The sequence below is a fragment of the Urocitellus parryii genome, chromosome 2 (assembly GCF_045843805.1).
Source record: "Urocitellus parryii isolate mUroPar1 chromosome 2, mUroPar1.hap1, whole genome shotgun sequence".
Classification (NCBI taxonomy): Eukaryota; Metazoa; Chordata; class Mammalia; order Rodentia; family Sciuridae; genus Urocitellus; species Urocitellus parryii.
The window spans coordinates 42,661,207-42,684,950 of record NC_135532.1 but is presented as its reverse complement, the minus strand read 5'-3'; the positions used below and the strand labels follow the sequence as shown (position 1 = coordinate 42,684,950).

Sequence of the window (23,744 nt, the reverse complement as noted above, 5' to 3'; positions counted from 1 at the left end):
CTCTTAAGTGCTGGGTATATAACATTCATTCAATAAATATTTCCAGAATAAATACTCCATCACAGTAACAGAAAATAGCAGAAGTATTATAAACAGTCTTCCAGACTAACAATTTCTTGAATTAGTTCAGATGCTTTTGCTAAAATAATTTACATTGATAAATTTATAGTCGCTGAGGGACTATACCAATTGTTTAACAAATTATCAATCCACCTCTTTCCTTTCTGCTGCTTTTAAGATCTTCTACTCCCTTTCTACTTCTCTTAGTTTTTCTGCCCTACTCATATGTTCAGCTTTTAAAAGAGTCTAAGAGTATTTAAGTCCCATATTCATAAGCTCAATATAGCACAATTTGAATTTGTTAGGCCAAAGTATCCACCTGTTAAAAGCTTTTGTTTTTACATATTGGAACAACTTCTAATAAGCCACTTGTAGATGATCCTCACAGACTAAGAATCAGACTAGAACTAGAAAGATTACTGAAATTCTTAAGAAAACAAAAAACAAAGTGAGTCTCAGCCTGCCCATTTTGCAAAAGGTAACTCAGTTAAAACAGTCTCACTTTTCTGCAACTGCCTGTGTGTTGTGGAGAATAGCAATTTTAGGTTGTCGAAAACAAACTCAATAAATACAATGTTAGAAATGCAATCAACTTGTATCAGAAGTTAAAAAAAATTACTGGCTTTTGGCTATTTTATATTAGTGGAAAGTAAAAATTATTAAACATGTAAATAAGACATACCATATTACTATTAAATGATAAGCAAAGCTACTATATCTTTTAAGGTAGATTTTTTTTTGCATTATAGTTAACAGAAAAGATCTAACTGCTTCTTTCAATAACTTCAATGTTTATAAATGAATCAGGAAAAACAATGAAAATGAAAGAAAGGAGCTCTACTGGAAAAATCTAGAATAGAACACCTGATGCAATTATCTTAGAGAAAAAAAAATAATAAATTTACCCTTCCAGGATAATGAGCAAAAAAGTCAAGGCAAATCCTATTTTTCAACTGAATATTAAAGCATTCATATAAATTAGCACTTTCTTGTTCCAATAACAAGCATGTGATGTGAATATAAGCTGTAACAACTCAAAATTAAAGATCTGAGTCATAAAATGTGCTATTATGATTCAACTAATTAAAGATTTTTGGGTGAGGGGGGATTTTTTTTTCCTGGAGATTGAATCCAGGGCCTTATGCATGTGAGGCAAGCACTCTGACCAACTGAGCTATTTCCCCCAGCCAAGGTTTCTGCTTTTTAAAATATTTTAATGTAATTTGACGACATCAAGCTTAAAGAAAGTGTCTTAAGTATGGACAGCTTATGATAAAAACTGAGACCAACAGAAGGCTACTAACCTGATTTATTGATAGTTCATGTCATAAAACTGGGGTCTCTACAGTTATCTATTCTTCTTAAACTTGATACTACTTCAGCAAATTCTCCAAATTTAAAGTTTACACTTAAACAATAAATTTGGAAATTTAACCATCTGGGGTATAAACTGCCTAGAAAATGTACTAAAAAAACAAATTATAATTGAAATTAAAAAATCATCACCAGAAACATCAATCACCAGAGAACTCTATAAAATAGCACCCCAAGGAATTACTGAAGTCTATAGGGTCAAATGCCTCCATGCTCTTAGGGTAAAGACTACTTATCAATGGACATGGAATATCTACAAAAGGTAGTTAAAAGTGCAAGCTTAAGAATCAAACTGCCTAATGAAATACTAATACAGCTCCACCATTTAGTAGTTATGTAACCAAATCATCTTAACTTCACTTTAAAACTATAAAAGAAATCCTAGAAGCATCCCCTCTTAGGCCTCTCAGGTTCCATATGAATTTATTATTAATCTTAGTATAAATTTACAAAAGAAAGGAGTCAATCTGGTTGCTAATTCAAATACTATACAACTTCAATAAGCATTAAATGTTTTCCTTAAAAAAATCAGTATTTGATATCATGGGTTTTTATTATTGTGAGTTCCAGGGAAATAGATAAAAGTAGAAAACCAGTATGGCATATTATAAATTCTCATTACCATATTCTCATTCTGGACCCACCCTTCCTGCATGGAACCTCAAAATTGATCAAATTCCTTGTAACAGAATATATCAGTTGTACAAATATACATTCCGCTGTTATTTCGGAAAATAACTGATATTTGATGGATTCCCATGGAAGAAAATAATACACAATGAAGATGAAAAACTTGGGAATCGGCCAAATCCATTATTTCAAGATTTTACAAAAAACCAGAGCAACAACTAAAAACATGGCACCTTGCTTGTTTCTAAAAGAAAAATGTAGGTAAATTATAGTTCCCCCATCTCAAAAAAAGCCTGAAAAGAGGAAAAGGAAAGAGTCAGTAGATGGGTTATCAGCATCTGAGCAGTGCAGAACACTATAATAATCAAGCAAAAAAGATAACTTACAAAGCAGCACATTTTTTTAAAATAAATTTACTTACTACAATAACTTAGAAGTTAGCTGAACACCAGTTTCAAAAAGCAACAGTTTTTCCCTTTAAAACATAGGACTACTTTCTCAACAAAAAGAATAGCTTCAAAAAATACCATAACAAAATTATATAGAAAACACAATCAAGAAAACAAAATTAATGTAAGCATAAATAAAAACTTCCTTAGAAGAAATTGGGTTGTTTGTCCAGTTCCCTAAAAAGGATTAAAAACATGAGAGACATCAGTTTCCCTTGATATAGTTTTTGATTTAATATGCTAAAAATGGCAATTTCAAAGAAAATAATTATAACAAAGTATCTACATCAGAAACTACCTACAAAATCCTATGCAGAACAGGTAATAAACAATAGGTCATTTATCCATCAGAAACTTAACTAAAAATAAAAATCGTGGTTAATAATTACTTAAAATTAGAGCTGGGTACAGTGTCATACACATGTAATCCCAGCTACATGGGAAGCTGTGCCAGGAATATTGTTAAGTTTGAGGCCAGCCTGGGGAACAAAGGAAGACCTCAGCTCAATGAATAATGAATAAACACTTAAATCATAGCATCTATTAGGGATGTCTAATTTTACTATTGAATATTACTACAAATATTCTTTGTAATTTCTGTAGGTAGAAATCTAGCTTTTATTTATAATATACATTTATAAATATCCGATGGAATAACCTTACTACCCTAAAAGCTAGGAAAATGTGAAGCATTTGTCATATTTAGAATGGGAAGAATACAATACAGACAAGTGAAGTGATTCATCTATGGTTAAATGCTACTGTGGAAGAAAATACAACTAAAACAGTTTCTTCATACTTATCCATGGCTCGGTAATTAACATTATTGAAATTTATTCTTGATATCCATACATCCTGCAAAGAACAAACCAAACATCATCTAGCTTTCAACTAGTAAACATTCAATAACATACAGCTCTTTGAAGTGTCCTTAAAGTGTCTAACACCTAACTTCATATCAGACTATATATGCTACTAGTTTCCTGATGTCACCTGAAGTACTTCAGAATTCCATTTCTTTTCCCTCCCATCATCTTTATCCCTAAGATGATAAGCTAGCAAATGTAAGATAAATGTTAAAAAAGAAAAAAGAAAGTTCAGAAAAGGATCAGAAATGCTATTCAAAAAAATGGCAGGGGGGAGGAGCAGGAGGTTCCACACAGCTTTATTTTGAGACAGCAATTTCAAGCCATTTTATTTTCCTCCTCCTTTTGCAGTGCTAGGGACTGAACCCAGGACCTCATACATGCTAGGCCAACAATCTACCACTAAGCTACATCCCTAGCCCCTTAAGCACTTTTTGAGGCCCTTATTTCCCAGAGCTGTGCTCCAACGAATTAGGTTAACAGCATTTAACCTCTGGATAAGAACAACGTTACCTCCTGTGAACTGGTTCCTTACCCTTTACTTTCCTTAATGAGGCCAAAGTCACCAAAACCATTACCTCAGATTCAACAAAGTGAATGTGCCTCCATGTCCATCACTGACTGAGGAAAAAGGATTTACTGAGTTTCTCATACCCCATTCTCCATTCCAGAAAGGAAGCAAATGAGGCATTCCATATAGAACTAGATTTTTCCTAAAACACAGCACTGCTCAGGCCAGTACATAGCACAAAACAAAGGAACCAATCTCCATTCCATGATTCCATGTATAATAAAGTCCAGACCTCTCAATCTTACCTCTAAGGCTTTTGTTTTCCCTCCCTTTCCTCTCCACTGCTAGGGACTGAACCCACAGCCTCATGCATGTTAACCAAGTACATGCATGTTAACCTAGCACAGAACTACATAGGCTTTTCAAAGTTAGCCTTATACTTTGTATTCCATCTCCCACTAACTTAGATGATGTCTTATATTCTTTCCTGTAAACACTCCTTATACTTTTTTGTTTTCTCACTACAATAACTTACTAATCCTCGGTGCTACCAAACTTTACTCTCAAATGTCTCCTCCTCAAGCATGTGATCCCAAACCTTCTCTGACTCCCAATATTGCTCTACTAGTATCTCTCCTAACTTATCACTTCCTACTTTGTCGTACTTTTCCCATGTATTGAATTTCTATCCCAAGTCATTCCTTAAAATATTTAAAGAGCTTACAAACAGAGAAATATTTTTAAAATGGGCTGGGGATGTGGCTCAAGCAGTAGCGCGCTCGCCTGGCATGCGTGCGGCCCAGGTTCGATCCTCAGCACCACATACCAACAAAGATGTTGTGATGCTGAGAACTAAAAAATAAATATTAAAAAATTCTCTCTCTCTCTCTCTCTCTCCTCTCTCACTCTCTTTAAAAAAAAAAAAAGAAAAGAAATATTTTAAAATAAAATTTAGAAAGTATATGCCTTTCTGCATAACTTAAGATATGCACATATAGATCCTTATGTTTTTAAAATGACAAAGTGAAAAAATGGCACTTATGAAGAAAGGAATAAAAGTTTTGTGGCACTGTAAGTATCAATAAAATTATCAATTCACCCACATTTTAATGATAATTTAATACTTCCATATTTCAAATAATTTGAGATCTACATTACTTCCTTTGTGGTAGACCTAGGAATTCCTAGTGGATAGTTAGAAATAATACCTCCCCTTTTCCCTTCCTAGGAGAGACTGGCAATGACAATCTGTTTGCTGTACTCCCTCAGTGTCCACGGGAGTTGTAGGACCCTACTGCAGATACCAAGACCTGAGTATTTACATTCAGCCCACACACACCTCCTGGATACTCCAAATCATATCTAGCTTATTTGTAATACCTAATAAAATGTAAATGATATATAAATAGTTGCTATACTGCATAGCAGGTAAGGTCATTGATCTTGTGGAGCTTATATACTTGAGTATAGAAATAAGCCTAACATCACCTTATGAACTACAAGAACAAGTATTTTGAGAATATAATGACTTCAGAAATATCTGTATGCTACAGTTTGAATTTGGTCTTCCCCTCCAAAACTCATGTTGAAATCTGATGACCAGTGTGACAGTGTTGAGAAGCAGAAACTCTAAGAGTAATGGGATCAGATCATGAAGAAAGATTAATGCCTTTCTCCCTGGGCTGGGTTAACTCTCTCTGTACTAGATTAGTTATCACAAGAATGGGTTGTTACAAAGTAAAACTGCCCCTCCTGTTTTACCCCTTTGTACCTGTTTGCCCTTCTGCTTTCCACCATGAGTTGAAGCAGCACCAGGCCCTCACCAGATGCAGTTGTTGATCTTAGACTTCCCAGACTTCAGGCCCATGAGTCCAAACCCCCCCCCCCCCCCCCCGCTTTCTCTTTATAAATTACCCAGTCTCGGGTATTCTACCATTTTTTAGTAACAGAGAATAGTTTAAGTTCACTTCAGTTCCCAGTGCTTCCCAAAGCACTTAAACTGACTTAAGGAAACAGAACATCCTGGTTCTGATCATATGCTACAGAGACAAAAGAGCAAAGTCATTATGAGCACAGACTCCGGAATAAGAATGCTTGGATTTAAATCCCAGCTCCTACTTAATAGCTATGTGACTTTGAATAAGATACTTAATCACTTTATCCTCAGTTTCCTCACCTATAAAATGGTGATAATGATGATACAATAAGGATGCTCTGAAAATTAAATAGGTTAATATATGTAAATGCTTAGAACAATTTGGAGAATAGCAAGCAATATGATTTTTGACCATTTTATTCTTTATTATCACTATTCCTACTACTTTTACTATTGCTAAATTGTTACTAGTCTACAAATAAGTTAAACAGCACATAGCACCTAGTAGGAACTTGTCATTTAATTATAGACTGAATAAACAAACCTGAGTCTCTTCTTCTATCAAACTTGAACAAAAATATCCTATAACTTCAAGACTGCTGGGACTCAAGAGGACATAATCTACTTCAAAATGTTTTGTTAAAAAACAATCCAGAGAAATCATGCAAAACTAGTGTTATTATTATCAGAACTAAAAATATACATGTGTAATAGAGCAAATTACATATGTATATATATCTAGATAGTATTTCAACCATGTTTATACCTCTGAAGCATACCTAACTAGTCAGTATGCTATGTTACCCTGTGAATACACTCAAAAAGACTTAAAGGAATCATATAACTAGATGAGGTGAGAATTAAGTTTTATCAACAATCAGCAATTTTATAAATCAAACTATAATTCACTCAAAAAAGAATACACAGGAATATACACAGGACATCAAAAGTTCCTCAATCTAAGTAGTCAGCTGATATTACAAAAACAATCTAGAAAGCCTGGAAAAACAAAATGCTAGCTATCTCATCTGTCTTAACTACATGAAGTTCAGAGGAACCCTTCACTCTATGGTTCCATGGATTAGGCCAATACCACGCACCATAATCTAAAATTAATCCTTAAAAAAAATCGAGTCATAATAAACCTCCCAATCAGCTATTTTATACCAAGCTACCAGATTTAATCCTAACATGTCCACAAACAAGACTCTCAGAACTAGCCTGATGATAGCCGCATGACAATGTCATTTTCCCTTCTGTTTTAACTATTCCAACCTTAAAAGTGAACTTTAGTATCCAAAGATAATCAATAAAGTTTAGTGGTAATTCTGATCACCTTTTTCATGATACCTTTGTAAAATACCTAACTTACTAAGTTACTAAAATGACCATAAGTAAAACAGATTTCAAAAAATTTAAACAATTACTCAATGTTTAACTAAACTGTTAAAAAAGATTTAAGTTTCATTTTACAAGATTAAGTATTTATGTTTTTAATAAATTTTATTATCAACAGCTGAAACTGCATCAAAGGACTCCCAAGGTAGTACTTAAGATATTTAAGAATCATTATATTTAGAATATATTAATAAATATAAACAGTAATGAAAAAAGTCATTATGTGAAATGGCTACAGTCAAAAGCAGAAAGATTACTAATTCCAATCTTTAAATAAATGAATTTCTAATTTCATTCAAGTTAAAGAATTTTTATCGGCATAAGTATAAATAAATATAAAACAAAATTCTTATTAAAAATATCCAACTAAGCATCTTTTTTTTTTTGGCTCACAAACAGCAAAAAATAAATCAACTTATTCTCAGTCATCTCTATTAAAAGGGGAAAATGATGGTATTATAGGACCATTTATAAAGAACTTATCTTTCAAAAGATTGGGGTAATCTTTTTAAAGGGATGTTTCCCTTGCTTTTCTTTTTGTTGGATATTTCCCCTGATTTTCTTATGACAATAGTAACAATTATTTTCTTTATTAATCCAGGTTTTGCTGAGTATCTACTATATATTAAGCACTGGCATAGGTTTTGGGCCTGTAGTAGCAAAGCAAATATCCCAATTCATGAAGCTGAAAATAATCAGATATCGCAAAAAAAAAAAAAAACTACAAATATTACTATTACAAATAGTAACAGCATTAAAAAGGAAAAGAATAAGGAACCTTTAATGTGAACCTAAGTTTGAATTGCTATATCCTGAGTCTTCTCAAAAATTGATAGTTAACCTTTAAACAGGAATGGAAGGGAGATGGCATAGGGGAATGTCCTGGCTAATGAACAGCATGTATAAAGATCTAGGAGGAGGCAAGGTGAGCAGCTTTCTGAAAAAAGATCAAGAGCAACTGGACTGTAGAATGGAGAAAAATGGCACAATATGAGAACAGGAATAAACAGAAATAGAAAGTAATTACCTTGAAACAAATGGCAAGCTTCAAGGGGACTTGAGCAAGTGAGTTACATGGAAGAGATTTCCACTCTACGCCTATCATTTTCAGCCAGCTGTGGTGGCACACACCTACACTAGTGACTCAGAAGCATCACAAGTTCAAGGTCAGTCTAGGCAACTTAGCAAGATACTTTCTCAAAAATGTGGGAGAGAGAAAAAAAAAAGACTGGGGATAGCTCAGTGGTAAAGCACCCCTAGGCTCAATCTCCCAATTAAAAATATATTTCATTCTATCATTCTGACAGCAGCATACTATATTACTATAACAATTCTAATCTAATTATATTAGAAAAAGGCAAAATGTATGCAGCCGACTCGATGAAGAAGCTATTACATACATATGTGCACACATTACTTTTAAGTGAGAGCTACTGTTACCTCGGACTAGAGTTGTGGCAGTAGGGATGGAAGAAAGGTAAATTCAAGATGAATTTGAAGAAATGGTCAGACTATGGAAGTTGATGTAAAGAGGTTATGAAGAATGACTCTCGGGTTTCTAAAGTGAAATCTGATTTTCAAAATAAAGACAACTAGCCCAGGGTGTCAGCACATGACTGTAATCCCAGCTACACCTAAGGCTGAGGCAAGCTGGGGCCAGACTGAACAACACAAGTCCCTCAAAATAAAATGGAAAGACAGAGGGAGAGACAGAAATGAAGACTAAAGCAGAATACGTGATGGGTTAGGTAATTAAGGGATAAATTTACTACCTGTTGAGAGTGAGAGGCTGAGGAGAATGTGGAGATGTTTAAAAGATAGATGACTATGTAAATCCAAAGGTAAGAAGAAAAGGCTAGACTAGTGGCATGCATTCAGGAGTCCACAGTATTAAGAGCCTCTTTAAAGCTTTGGGAACAGGGAAAAGATAGTATATGGGAAGAGGACTCAGACATTCAAAGAAACTATTAGTTTCTGAGACAGAAGAAGCTGAAAGAGACTAAAGAGAAGTGGCCAGAAAGGTGGGGAAAAAACAAAGAAGGTTATTACAGAAAGTGAAAGAATTTTCAAGAAGGAACTAAAGCCAATTATGCCTAATGACTCTACTAAAAAAAAAAAATCAAGTAAGAATTCTTGGTCAAAAAGAGAGGTAAAGAAGAAATGGTGGGGAGGAAGTCATTCAAGCACTCAATCTAGACTCTCAAACTCAGTACAAATTAACCTTTTCAAATAGTGTAAAGATGCTTTTAATATTTCCTCTCATATAGCTGTTTTAATGAACCATAAAGCATATTATACCATGACATATACAAGCTTAACAACAGTAACACAGCAAAAACCAACCACCAGGGTTCTGATACTGCAGCATCAGAACAGGTTATGCTTTGTAGTTTCATATTTTTAAACTTTCTAAACAATAAACAACATCTACTTGTTTTGAGAGTCTGAAGCCGATGTTTAAAAACAATGAATTTTACATTACTAGAAAATTTAAATGATTTTCCTAAAAGGACAATTTTCATACAAATTTCAAAATAACATGTCCAAATTAACTTGACATCTGACTGCCTGCTGCAGGCACTCCACTGTGATAACTTTACCCACCCACTTTTTTTTCTGAACAAGGGTTTATAGGAAAACAATGTCCCATGACAACTCCATCATTTATATTAAAGCAATCAAGCCTGCTCTTTTTTTCAAGTTCAACCACTCTAATATTATTTATGGTCAACAGCCTTCTTGCTGGCTTTATTAGTAGTAGTAGAAATGGCACTAAATTCTGAATTGGAAAGATGGCTTTGAACCTTAGCTCAGCTTTATTGGTATATATTCAACCTCAGACAACTCACTTGGCCTCTCTAATACACTCAGTAAATTTCATTATTCACTAGTAAAATAAGAAAAAAAAAAACTTAATTTACAAGGCTGAGTGTTTCAGTGTAACATTTACTGAATCTAACATTGTTAATCATCTATGAATAGAATACTGAGTTATGCACTATCCTTATTAATGATGGTTTTAGCTAAGCAATTCCACTGTTAAAATTCATGTATATTACTCATTATAGATCACATGTTAGTACAATAGCTTTATTAAGATTAGATCATTATTTACATTTAATAGCACAACATTCTACCACTGAAACAGATGTGTAACAATAGTAAACATACATCTCCTTTTTTTGTTTTTCCCACCGTTTCCCCAAAAAGCTCAACTAAAACAGAAAAGGAGTTTTTAAAGGGGTGGGGAACAAGAGCAACAAAAATTTAGAAGCTGGAAAACAGATGGTTGAGTGACAAATGACTTAGCAAACACTAGAAAATGAAATCTTCAGCAAACAGTGGAGAAAACCAAGAACAAACCCAATTTATACTGCAAAATCCCCCAAAGGCTCAGGAATTAGCAGTACCACATTCATAGGAAACAGGATGTGGGTAGGGGAAAGGGTCCTAAAATAAGGAAGATTGTAACCAACCCCACAGATAGCAACTTTTTCTCCCAACTCAAAACAAACAAACAAACAAAAAACCCAAAGTATGTTGTCTAAAGAAAATAAAACACAAGATCTCAAGACCAAGAAAGCCTGGCAAAGGTAGGAGAATATACTGAAAACAAGGTTAAGTGAAGAAATGTATTTTGCGATGCTAAGACTCCCTAAGAATTTTTACTCCATTTCTCCTTAAACCCCTCCCTCCACTACCACCAAAAATGCTTGAAGACAGGCCTTCATTTCCAGGCAAGATCAGGAAAGTCTTCTTACAACCATCTAATCAATTAGGAGGAAATACATGCATGATATCAGGAATCCCTCAAATGGCCCAGCCAGGTTACCATAGAGTGAAACCAACAATTGACAAGCCTCACTAAGCCTAAGAATTTCCAACCAGTATTTTAATTCTTTACTCTTACACACAGTTACCAGCTATCCAAAGATAAAGATCAAAGTAAAAAAGAAAAACAAACTCTGGAGAAAACAGACCACACAGAAAACTAAAAACAAAACAAAAAGAGCACTAATATTTATATACTCAGAGAGCTAAGAAAAAGTTACTATCCTTATCAAACCAGAACAATACACAAAAATAAACAAATACCAACAACAACAAAAAAGCTCTTGGAAATTAAATATATAATAAGAAAAATGAGAACTCAATAGAAATAGAGCAAGACAGAAAATTTGAAGACCAGTCAAGAAGGCCCACTGAATAAGTTTAAGAAAATGGAAGAAAAATGGAAAGTAATCAACAAATCTCATCAAGAAAAAGTCCCAGAACTAAAAGATGTTTCCATACTGAAAAAACACGTATCAAATACTCAGCAGCACCACACAAATGAACATAGACCCATGAAAGACCCACATGGTAAAATTTCTGAACAGAAACAAAGTCTTAAGAGTTTTCACAAATTTGTTAAATGAGGATAGAGGGGGAAAAATGGAAAAAGGAAAACACACAGGTCACATACAATAGATGAGAAATAAAAATGGCTTTAGGTTTCTCAAAAGCAGTTTGGATGTTAGAAAGCAACAGTACAAAACTATAAGATAATTTTCCCACCTAGTATTCTTTACCTAACCAAAGAACTAAACAAGTGTCGGAGTATACAGAAGCCATTTTAAAACATCAAGTAAAAGAATGAAGACAACACTGGTCACTGGAGAACAGCAATCAAACACAGGAGAAAGTGAAGGGAATCCTACAATACTTGTATACCAAGCCTAGAAAACAATCAGTCCAGAATGGAGGTTATGAGAAAGACTTCCTCAGGAAGATGAAATTGGTAACAATACCTGATGTTGACATTAAGACATCTAATAAAATGTAGAATTAGTGATAAATATAGAGAAAAACTAAATGGGGGGGGGGGAGGCAGTTGCCTCCAGCCACTTCACTGCAGTTTACAAGCAGCATGGAAAATTTCTCATCACCTCTCTAGTCCTCTTACACTTAAGCACTTGCACACACCAAGAATTACCAGATGTTTGAGGAAGCAAAGTAGAGCCCAAATCATACAAAAGTGGAGGAGTGGGGCAACTTGGAGAAAACAGATTATACTGATAAATATAAACTCAGGAGGGGAGAACTCCCTAACATTTCCACATTCTACATACGTGGGGATAGGGTAGGAAGAGGGAAGCAACCACAGGACATTTTCTGGATAAGAAAAGTAGTTACCTTTAAAAGAATATTGAATAATCAAGAGTGATATAATATTGGAAGGAAGCAGCATTTATAAGAAGAATTACCAACTGGGCGTATCTTCATTTTCTATCCAAGAAGTAAGAAAGTCAAAAGCAAAGCAAGGAGTATTTAATTTAACAGACACTCATTTAGGTCATTGAAAGTCAGAAAAAATTCTAAGGGTTTTCCAAATTCATTTAATTCTTATAACAACTCTGTGAGACATACTACTTCACAAAATGAGAAAACTGAGGCACACAGAGTTTAAGAGACCCAAAGTTATATAAAACTAGTCAATGACAGGGGAAGGATCAAACCTAGAAGGTCTAATTCTGGAGTCTCTATGCTCCTAACCATCAAGCTATGTTGCGTATCTACTAAACAAGCATATTAGAGAGTAGAAGGTAATATCACAGTAAACTAAAAGAGGTAAAAGTGCTTCTAGGACAGGAAATTGGGGAAGTAAGCGAGCAGAAGCTCTTTCATTTATTTCGGATAACCACGTAAAAACTATTTGTTTCAACTGCACATATATATCTTTTAAAAAAACTTTAAACAAAGGGTTTTAACTGATGCTATGTAGGCAAAATACATATTATAGGTAAGAAAAGATTCATTCCTTTTTAATAAATATTTGAAGACCTACTATAAATTGAGTACTGTATTTAGAAAATATACATCAATTCACCTCAAGGAACAATGAAGAAGTTAGGGAGTCATTTTATTTATTTTAATCCATTCTGCATAAATTATTATGCACCTACATCTCTAACAGTGTGCTTAAAATGACAATATAAACTTTATATCACAATTGGAAAAGCAGAGAAAGGTCTGCTCATTAATTTGTTCAAGAAATATTTAGTACCTGCCCTTAAGGAACTACTCTTATGGGAAAGACTGGTAAACAATTATAATCCAATGTATACAGGGCTTAAATAGAGGAACATTAAAGAGTGCTAAGGAAACAACATCTCCTGGGGAAAGAATCCTTCAGAGAAAATATCTGAGTTGAATCTTGAAGGGTGAACAGTAGTTTGATCAATTTCACATAAGAGGCTATATAACAAATCACAAAACACAAAATACTATATATCAGAGCGAAATAACTACATTTTCCCATTCTTGTAAAGAGAATGGTTCACATTAAAAGCTAAGAGAGGTCAAGATCTTTGCAATGAGAGTGACTTTTTGAAGATCAGGCATTCGTACAAGCGTGTAATCCCAGTGACTTGGGGAGTCTGAGGCAGGAGGATCCCAAGTCTGAGGCCAGCCTCAACAACTTAGTGAGATCCTGTCTCAAAATAAAAAATAAAAAGGGACAGGGATATAGTTCAGTGGTAGAATGACCCTGCATTCAATCCCCAGTACAAAAAAAAAAAGAAAGATGTTTTGAAAGAAAGATACATAATCTTAATGCCTTGATTGATTTTTTTCTAAAATCTTACAGTAGCCAACTAAAAACACTTTCCACATGTCTACTGAACATTTTAACATCTAAATGTTAGGGTATTATTACAAAAGATGATTAGAGAATAATCGCTCTCATTTGTTCTACTACCAAAAATTTATAATTAGCACTATAATACTAAAATGATAATGTACCCTTTTTCCCATGACTGACTAAAGGTGACAAAGCTAAAACACGCAAGTGACACAAATCCTCTTCCCAGGGCAAATTTAAATAAAATAACACATGTTTTTCCAAACTATAGCAATAAAAAAATTATCTGGAATGACATAATAAAAAAGGCATATGCATACACATACACACATACACACACACACACTTTTATAAAATCCTGTCTGACCTTATAGGTTTTTAAAGGTGAAACACTGATTTTATAAAATTTGAAGCGTATCTTTGAAACAAGTTTTCCAGTTTTGATGACTCAACTTAGATAAACTAACAAAAGTTCAAATACATAGTAAATTCAAAATGAGTACATTCTGAAAACAACTTGTTACTTTAGGCCAATATTTCATCACATTTCTTCTTGTCTCTTTCTACTATTCCAAACTTTTTTACATAATATGTCCCTAATTAATCTATATCTCAGTTAACATCTAGCAAATAATTTTGTGCTCATATTTTAAACCAGGACTGTATCCCCAGAGGTGGGGGAAAACTAGTTTAAAGCAGCATCCTTTGACTTGTTGTGGAACATCAGGTTTTGGAAATCCCTATCATTGCCCTATGAACAGTAGGGAAAGACAAGAAAGTCAAGGCAGGAGATCACAAAGGGGGAATTAACAAAATTATAACAGGTCTGAAATCATAATGTGTGGTTGTCTTTCATTTCTCTAACTTTAGCATGTATACAAAATACCTGTTTCTATAGGCACTTCGCCTAGATCACGTCCTTTTTATAATTGGGGTAAATCTTTAAATTAAAATTATGATGAGAATCAGAATGATAAAGATAAAACTGAAGATTAAACAATAACTATAAGAGAACTATTAAGGAAATACCTATCTTTTAAAGTACAAAGATGCAGAATACATTTGGTTAATAACAAGATTTTAATTATATGACTATTAGAAAAAAAAATTTTATCTTTCAAGAATTTTAATTTGTTTCAATTAAGCATGTCTTTACAACTTTTTTAAACAACTAAAAAAAGAAAACCTCAAACATTGGGCCTTTTTTTTTCTTTTTCTTAAATTAATTGCTTGACTGTCCCAAAGTGAACCCCACAAATAAATGTATAGAAATATAAATGCTTCGACTGGTTTGATGGAATTGCAATCTCAAAACCCTCCAACTAATACTAAAATAATTAAATATCTTGCATGCTTACTCAAAATTCCAGTGAAAATAAATAGTCTTTTCATAACTCTTATGATATTTGGATCAAGGTTAGTCACAGACTGACATATTTGTGAAAAGAACATTCCTTAAAAAAAAAAAAAAAAAAAAACAAGTAGGTCTTAAAGCACTGTAGAAATATGAAAGACTTCATGAATTTTCCAGCCAGTGAGCTTCAGATAAAATTTTATTATGTGTTACTAGCACATTATTTCTAATCTAATCAAAAAATGCTGGTTTAATAATGTATTTTAGGTTTTGTGCATTTTAATTTTTGGTAATGGAACAGGTGGATAAGAACATCTTATTTTCATGTCTGTATAAATTCAATCCTGCAAGACTTATTCTTTAAAATGGCTACCACCTTGATCTACTTGCAAAAGGAAAAATGTACAGCATACTATCATAAAAGATAAATTGAGTTATTTTGAGAGTGTATGCCTTCCTCCTCCAAAAAAACACTTAAGATTCCCATTACTTTTCTGTTCTGATAAAGTGACCATTAAGTTTACAAAAGCTGGTCAATTACAGTATGTGGGCAATCTATATAACCCAGATTAGGTCATCTTTCCTACAGTGTCTGACTAGGAAAAGCAGGTAACAGTATCTTTCACAGTCTAAGATTCACACTGTGGAACTGAAAAAGGGCTGCCTAGTAAGGGAGAACAAATGTGGTAACACCAAAGAGATGATCACAAGGATTTTAGTGACTCAAAAGAATAATTATGTGGGTTAACAGAATTTAGCCTTTTTTTCCTAATTAATCTTCTAAAAAGCATTTTATAAATAATAAAAACCACTTGGTGCCAAAATCTATTTTTAATGTGAATACATGCTCAACCTAACTATTCTGACGAATTTTATTTATATATTACTATTTCCTATCCACTCTGAAATCATTCCATAACACTCCTGCTCTATAAAACTTACCATGAGTATGCATTTTCACCCAAACTGAAAACAATATAACACATTACATTAATTTTGTGCATACATATTTCTACCAAATAGATTAATTTCGAGTTTGTTGAACATCTGCAGAAATATGGCATCTTACCTCTCGTCCTCGCCATCCACCAGGGGTGTCGTCAGCGGTAGCACCTTCAACGGGAAAAGAGAAGCAGAGGCTGCTAGGCTGCTGCTACTCCCATCTGAAACTGCTGACACTCCCCCACTGTCACCACTGATAGTCTGAGGTAAGCCAACTAAGGAGGGCTCCGCTGTGCGCCTGGCATCTTCGATTTGGCTTCCAATTGCCTGAGCTAATGATTGTGTAGAGAACTGAGTAGAACTTAGTGGTATCTGTGGTGCCAAAGGCAAATTTATATTAGTTGCTATCAAGGGAGGTTGACTAACACTTTGAACCAAATTACCATTTTGGGTAGCAGGGACTTGTGCTATATTCTGTGATGGAACCAAGTTTGTTGGGGCAGAAGGCATTCCAGAAAGACCAGTTGAACTAACCTGATTTGTAACAGAAATACTACTAGCAGAGGGCAAAGGACCAACTGCGGGCAACTGCTGTGAAACCACTCCTTGAGCTATTGGTTCTACTCCTTGTGGCTGAGGAGGCACAGTTAACAAGGTACTCTGGGGTGCAATAACCAATTGTTGAGGAAGGCTTGAAGCACTAGTTTGAACTCCCTGATGAATAATCCCAGTTTGAGCAGGTGGAACTACTTGTGAAGATGGAGGAGCACCTTGCTGAATAACTGAAGGTGTAACCTGGGTAGAGGGCTGCTGCACTGCAGTAGGTATGTTTGCCTGTTGACCAATATTTGCAATTTGAGTGCCAGTAGGTACAGCAGACACTGCTGTTTGAGCCTGGCCAACAGGCTGGCCAGATGCCCCTGCAGGTTGTGCTTGGACTGCTGTGGACTGGACTGGCAGTTGGATACCCTGGGGCTGAGCCACAGGAATCACTGCTGCTCCTGTTCCCACTCCTGCAGAACTGGACTGCCCAGAGGACATTGCTGTTTGAAGAACTGGCTGCTGCTGTACATATTCTGGAGTAGGATTTTGAGTCACTGATTGAACATGGCCTGGGGCCATTTGCGTAGAAACCATTGGTTGTTGTTGTCCATACTGTAACTGTTGGGGTGGTGCCCCTGGAAGGGGAGTTTGCACTGGAGGAGCCGTCTGAGAATATGGCAGTTGGGGTTGAGCCAAACTGGAAATGGAAGGCTGCTGACCTAAAGCTGAAGTTACACCAACCACATTTACAGATGATGGCTGGATACCAGTTGCAGCATTGATAGTGGCTTGCAGAGGTACTGGTTGAAGACCCTGCTTTTGTTGATAGCTCAGTTCTTGAGACTGTAACTGTACTTGTGACATCTGTGACTGAGAAATACTCTGTGGTATACTGACTGCTGAAATACTCTGTGGACCAGTGCTACTGAAATCCATCTGTTGGAGGGCCACACCTTGAAGAGCTGGTTGTGGTGGTGGTGGTGGTGGTTGTTGTTGTTGCTGCTGCTGCTGCTGCACCACCGCAGCAGGGGCTCCCATCTCTCCACTGCCCACACTCTCTGTATAGTGACTCAGTGTGCTGACACTACTGCTCACTGAACTCCCACTAGTGCTCTCCCTCTCAGAAGTCACTTCTGTCGGGTTTTGTTTTACAGTCTCCACCACTTTATTTACCACCACACCTTCTGTAGCAGGTACAGCATTTTCTTTTTCATAGAATTCAGTGCAAGTCCATCTACCTTTTTTAAAAGGCTCAGAAGTGGAATCTAACTTCACAACTCTGAACCTTGATGTGTTAACTGTTGGTTGTTGCTGCTGCTGACTTGAAGCCAATCCCACAGTCATCCCTGCAGCTGCATTAGGAACACTGTTAACAACAGTGGAGGAAGAAACAGTACCATTGCCCATGCCACTCAAGATACTCACGTTAACACCACTGGAAACACCAGGCCCAACACTTACACTAGCAGCACTAGGAATACTGCTTGTACTTATATTAGCATTACCAAGCATGCTGCTTGTCACATTAGGATTGAAACTACTCACAGCAGCAATGTTAACATTACTCATTGTATTAGCGCCAGTAACAGAATTTATACCTATACCGCCTGTAGTACTTGGTGCACGGATATTAGTCATTACAGATGCAGGTGAGCCACTCGATGATACAGCAGAAGCTGGTGCAACTGGCATAACACCATCAGAGCTTCCAGTTGTAGAAAGTTTTCTGGACACTGGGCTTGAGGGTGGCCCTCCAGGAATGGATGCACTGGCCACAGCAGCATGGGATGGATGATGGTGCCCGTGGTGAAGGTGGTGCCCATGATGAATATGATGGTGGTGATGAAGGTGGTGTGGATGAGCATTCCCATTGATCACAACATTCTGTTGTGGAAGGTGAGGCAAATGAGGCTGGGGAAGGTGGGGCTGGTTGGGAGAGACTGCCCCAGGTGTCTCAGCTTCCTGGAAGTTATTCAGAGTCTCTTCTGAGGAGCTGCGTTCTGGCTCCCCTAAGTCAGTAGCCCTGGAAAGTGACACATCAAGGATTTCGGAAGAAGAGAGATCTTCCGTGTGCGATTCATCCAGATCGTCATAGCTCTCAGTGTCCTCTGCTATACTGTTGTTAGAGCTGATACTGGCAGAGATCTGAGCTGGAGTAACGCTAGTTATCTGGAAGCCACTTTTCTTTTTCATCTGAGTTCCGCCTGGAGCAAGAGGCTGTGCCTGCAGCTGAGCCTGAGAAAGGAGGTTCAGGCTTTGTGGAGGCGGAGGCTGTGGTCCCGACGTGGAAGATGCTGCAGGAGGCGGCGGCTGGAGCAGCGACGGAGGTGGAAAATCCTCAGAAGTGGTGGCAGCACTACCAACGCTGGTACCTGCTGCATTGAGAGCAGAGGCGCTGCCACTACCGCTGCCCCTTCGAGGGAACATTGCCGGGTGCGCCATCTTCCTAGCACTAATGTCTGCAGCGGCGGCCGCCGCGGCGGTGGACTCAGGCGGCTGGTGCATTGTGTTGGGTACCGGGGGGCGGAGGAGGCGAGTGCAATTTCCTTCTGCACCGTAATCTTTGTATTCAAAACGCCGGAGAAGAAAACGGGACCTGACGCTCCTCCGGGCGCGATTCCTCCTTCTCCTCCTCCTCCTCAGCCGAAAGCGCCGGCCGCTCCTGCCTCCGAGGGCGAGCTTCGGGAAGGGAGGATGAACGAGGGTGAACAGGGCGGCCGGGGACCCGAAGGGGGGCCCCCTTCAGTCCTCCGCCATTCACTCTCCCCTCTAGTCTCACACCCCCCTTTATATTCCGCTTCACGTGGGTGCGGGGCAGGAGGGAGGGGGAGCCCGGGAGGGGAGGGGAGGGGAGGGGAGGGCGGGGGGAGAAAAGCGAGAAATGCCCACCTTCTTTGGCCAACTCCGAAGCCACCTCAGCCCCCTCCTCCCGCCGCGGCGGCGGCCGCTGCAAAGCCCTCCCGGTCACACTGCACGAAGGCAGAGCCGAGCGAGTGTCGCCTTGCTCTCGCCACCCCCGGCGCCGCTGCCGCCGGCGAGCCCCGAGCTCAGTGTCGCTCAAACCTCCCTCTCCGGCCCGGCCGGCCCCGCTCAGCCCTCCCCCCGCGCCCCGCGGACCCTTTCAAACCCCCTGGGCTCGCGGCGGCTGCTCCGGGAGAAAACGCTGGCCGCGGCTGGGGCCGGAGCGGCGCGGCTGTGAGTGGGGCGGCGGCGGGACGCCCGGTACGGAGAGCCCAGCAACGAGGCGCTGGCGGGCGCGCAGAGACGCCGGGTCCTCGCGGAGCACGGCCGGGGCGCAGCGACGGCGGTGGCAGCGAGAGCCCAGGGACCGCTCCATCACTGGCAGCCATGGAGCCCGAGCATTTTCCTCCCTCAGGGCAGGCGCCTCGGCTCGGCACTCGTCCTCGGGGAGGAAGGGGCCGGCGCCCGAGCCTCCCCGGAGGGCGGCGGGACGTGCGCGGGAGCGGACGGTGCGAGCCTCTCTCGTCCTCTTCGCCGCGGCCGGCTCGTCACCCTGCTGCTCCCGCGGCCGAACGGGAGGGGGCCGCGGGCGGCGGCGGCGGCTCCTTTCTCGGCGGCGTTGGTGGCCAGACGGGCTGGTGCAGCGACTGCAGCCGACGCCGTTCAAAGGAACGAGAGGTGGGGTTGGTCGGTGTCGGCACAAGGGGCGGGGGAGTGGGTGGGTGCCGAGGGAGGGTGTCCGGCGGCGTGGGGGCTGTGGTGGTTGTTACTAGTGCTCTTCTCCAGCTCCACCGTATCCCCCAGCCTCTCGCGGCTTCGGGAGAGGAGGGACCAGCGCCCGAGCGCAGGAGGAGGAGGGGCGACCGCCGGCGAAGAGGCGGCGGCGGCGGCAGCGGCGGCGAAGGGGGGAGGGGACAGGCGGAGGAGACGAAGGGAAGATGGCGTCTGCGCATGCGCTCCGGCGCCGCAGACATAAAGCCGGGTCCGGCAGGGAAGGAGGCGGCGGGTCTTCGGACCCTGCCGAGCGCTGGATCTTTTCACGGAAATTGCCGAAGGCTAGCGGAGGCGCCGACGCCGGGGGCGGTGGGGGAGGGGAACTTCACCGAGGGAGAGGATCCGGGTCGCACCTTGTGATTCTGCCTGGTGGGGCAGGGTGCGGGGCCGCGGCCGCGCGCTCAGGTTAGGTGTGTCCGCTCTTTTCTTACACGCGGCCGGCGCGCGCGACCCGCGGGCAGAGGAGGGGGCGCGGCGGGAGGGGCCCGCGGAGGCTGCCAGAGAGCGGGTCTCGAGTATGCGCGCCCTGGGTGGTGTCCCCCGCCTGCGGAATGGCTAATGAGGCTTTTCTCCGCAGCAACAGCATCACGAGTTTTAGTTCCCAGGAGCCCCGCCGCTGCCACGACATGAGTCAGGCTTTCTTCCTTTGCTCGTGTCGGAGCCCTGCTCCCGGTCGCCGCACCTGGGCTTGCCCCCGGCGGGCGCTGCCCTCGCCCCTTCAGAGAATACCCCAACGCCGGGAGCTCCCAGGCCCCACCAAAGGCGGTGGCTCCCAGCGATAGGTGTTGCCTTTTGTGCAATGCAGTTATGGCAGCCATGCGGTCCCCTCACCCTTCGACGGGCAGGGGCGAGGCAGCCAGCAGATGGTGCAGATGTTTGCAGCTAACTGCCTTAGCTCCTTCAGGGTAGGCTCTTCTCTATAAAGGGAGTGGTTGCAATCCATAAGTACCTGGAGGGAGGTACCTGGAGCCGGCTAGTTCAGTAAACCGACTGACCTCAACAGGTGGAGCTTATCTCAAGCGGTGATGGCTTTTTTTGTCCAAGCTGTGGCCCTACAGCTTTGACCTAAAAGGCAAGGTGACCTGGTCATGGTGGCAACACAGGTGAAATAGTAAATGAAGAATGCCTTTTAGGGCTAGAAAAGTAAAAATGTCACCTGAAATTCTAAACATATACTTTATGGTTCTGAGCATAGTTCTACAAAAGCAACTTCAGTTTTTTTTTAATTTATTCTAATTTGTTATATATGACAGCAGAATGCATTTCAGTTCATATTACACATATATAGCACAATTTTTCATATCTCGGTTGTACAAAAGGTAGATTTCGTGTCTTCATACATGTACTTAGAGCAACTTTAGTTTTTATTGGGAGCAATTCACTGGAATTTGCTGCCCTGACACTACCTCCTTCTAAACAGTCCTTACTACTGAGAATATACTTCTTGTGCAGGGGTTAAAAACAAAGGAAGCCGAAAGACCTTAGGTGGAAAAAAAAATTTAATCAAGATTGTTGTAAAACTAAATGCTTAACTGGTAGAGACTTCTGATTTTGGTAAATCTCCAACCCTGGTTCGGGAGGTTGTTAACACAAAAACAAGTTGTAGGGTGTTGATAGAATTCTAGTTGTCCATACAACATGTTACCTTTGGTTTTCTCTGAACTTTTCCCCTCATTCCACCCCTCAAAAAGTTAAGAATGTTTAAAAAGTTTAAAATGTCACCATTTACTTTTTGAATAGAAATACCTCCGTAGATGTCCATTGTCTGTCCTGTATCAAACTCTAGTACATGTTGCTTTATCTGTTGTCTCCCCCAGGAAACGGAAGAGGCAGGCCTGTATTTTTTTTACTTTAAATTGCTAATGTTGAGCTCAGTGCTAAATACAAAGTGTGCTCACAAATATTTGGATTGGTATGGTAATAAAAATTAAGTACATTTGAGAAGATTTTAATTCTTGAGATAATTTCATTAACATGTAAATGAATGTATTTTTAAAATAATAATAGACATGGGGGGGGGCTGGGGTTGTGGCTCATTGGTAGAGCACTTATCTGGCAAGCACCAGGTAAAACAATAAATGAGTGAAATAAAGGTATTGTGTCCAATTATAAAATAAATATTTTTTTAAAAAAGACATTGTGGGGCTGGAGATGTGGCTCAGCGGTAGCGCGCTCGCCTGGCATGCGTGCGGCCCGGGTTCGATCCTCAGCACCACATACCAACAAAGATGTTGTGTCCGCCGAGAACTAAAAAAAAATAAATATTAAAAAAAAAAAAATAAAAAAAAAAAAATAAAAAAGACATTGTGTATTTTATCAAAATAAATGTTTTTAATTTTCCAACTTTTATTGAAAGTGATATGCATGGATAATGACTGCCACCCTTGTTGAAATGCAAATCTGACATGCTTTTCAACAGTTTCTGAATGAAAAATAGAAACTATCTTAGCCAATTGAAAATGCAATGGATTAAAAAATAAAAGAAAAAGAAAATGCATGGAATATAGAGTGAAAGAAAATGCTCTTGATCTTTCAAAATGTTGCCTAGTTTTAAATTACCCCAAACAGCAGTTTCCACCCTTTGGGCCACCTAAATACTCACCATGATCATGCTGTTACTGACTGAAAAAATATATAAAATATATGTTGTTACCGAAAGTTGCAGGAATAAAAGGAGTTGTTGAGATACGCCTCTAAGAAGCATACTTTTTCCCATAACCAATACCAAAGGTATTTATTATTTGGGGATGTTTTGGTAAGGGAGTGGGCTTGGGGCCTATTATTCCTTTTAAAAGAAAAGTTTAAAAAAAAAACCTTCCAGGATAACATAAAAAATAAGAAATTAGGTCTTTTCAAATATATTTAATTTTGTCTTCCCTAACAATTTCAAACTCCTGTTTAGGCTGCATCTGTTCCCACTAAATTACGAATAATTCTATGATTAGGGAAATCTGAATTTCAAAACTTTGTCTCTCCCTGTTCCCCTTCTTCTCTCACTTTAATTTCTATAGCCAACCCCCAATACAGAAACACGAATGCAGTTCTCCCTCGGTTTCCATGGGGCATTGGTTCCAAGACCCTCCTCAATTAGGAAGAATCCAAAGATGCTCAAGTCCCATAGAAAATGGTGCAGTACTGTGTATAACCTATGCAAGTCCTCCCATATGCTCTAAATCATCTCAGGATTACTTATAATACCTAATATACTGTAAATGAGATGTAAATAGTTGTTATATAGTGTCATTTGGTGAATAATGAGATCTGAAACAGTTGAATATAGATATAATTTCTTTCTGAATATTTTTAATCCAGACATATGGAACCCATGGATGTAGAAGGGCTTAGTATGCATTTAAAAAGCAAAAAGCTTCTGAATAGCCATGT

At 39.1% G+C, this 23,744-nt stretch overlaps 1 protein-coding gene across 5 annotated transcripts in view; it reads right to left on the bottom strand.

Annotated features, from left to right (window-relative positions):
- The window catches only part of Tsc22d1 (TSC22 domain family member 1), a 115,353-nt gene extending 95,082 nt beyond the window's left edge, over positions 1-20,271 (bottom strand). Inside the window, exons 1-2 of one of the 5 annotated variants that reach the window (XM_077795192.1) lie at positions 19,743-20,271; positions 16,210-19,304 (exon numbers count right to left, since the gene is read on the bottom strand). In XM_077795192.1, the coding sequence (XP_077651318.1) occupies positions 16,210-19,130 (2,921 nt within the window). In that variant the 5' untranslated portion in view covers positions 19,131-19,304; positions 19,743-20,271. The other 4 variants (XM_077795191.1, XM_077795193.1, XM_077795190.1 and 1 more) reach the window with 4 other exon arrangements.
- Positions 20,272-23,744: the final 3,473 nt, after the last annotated feature.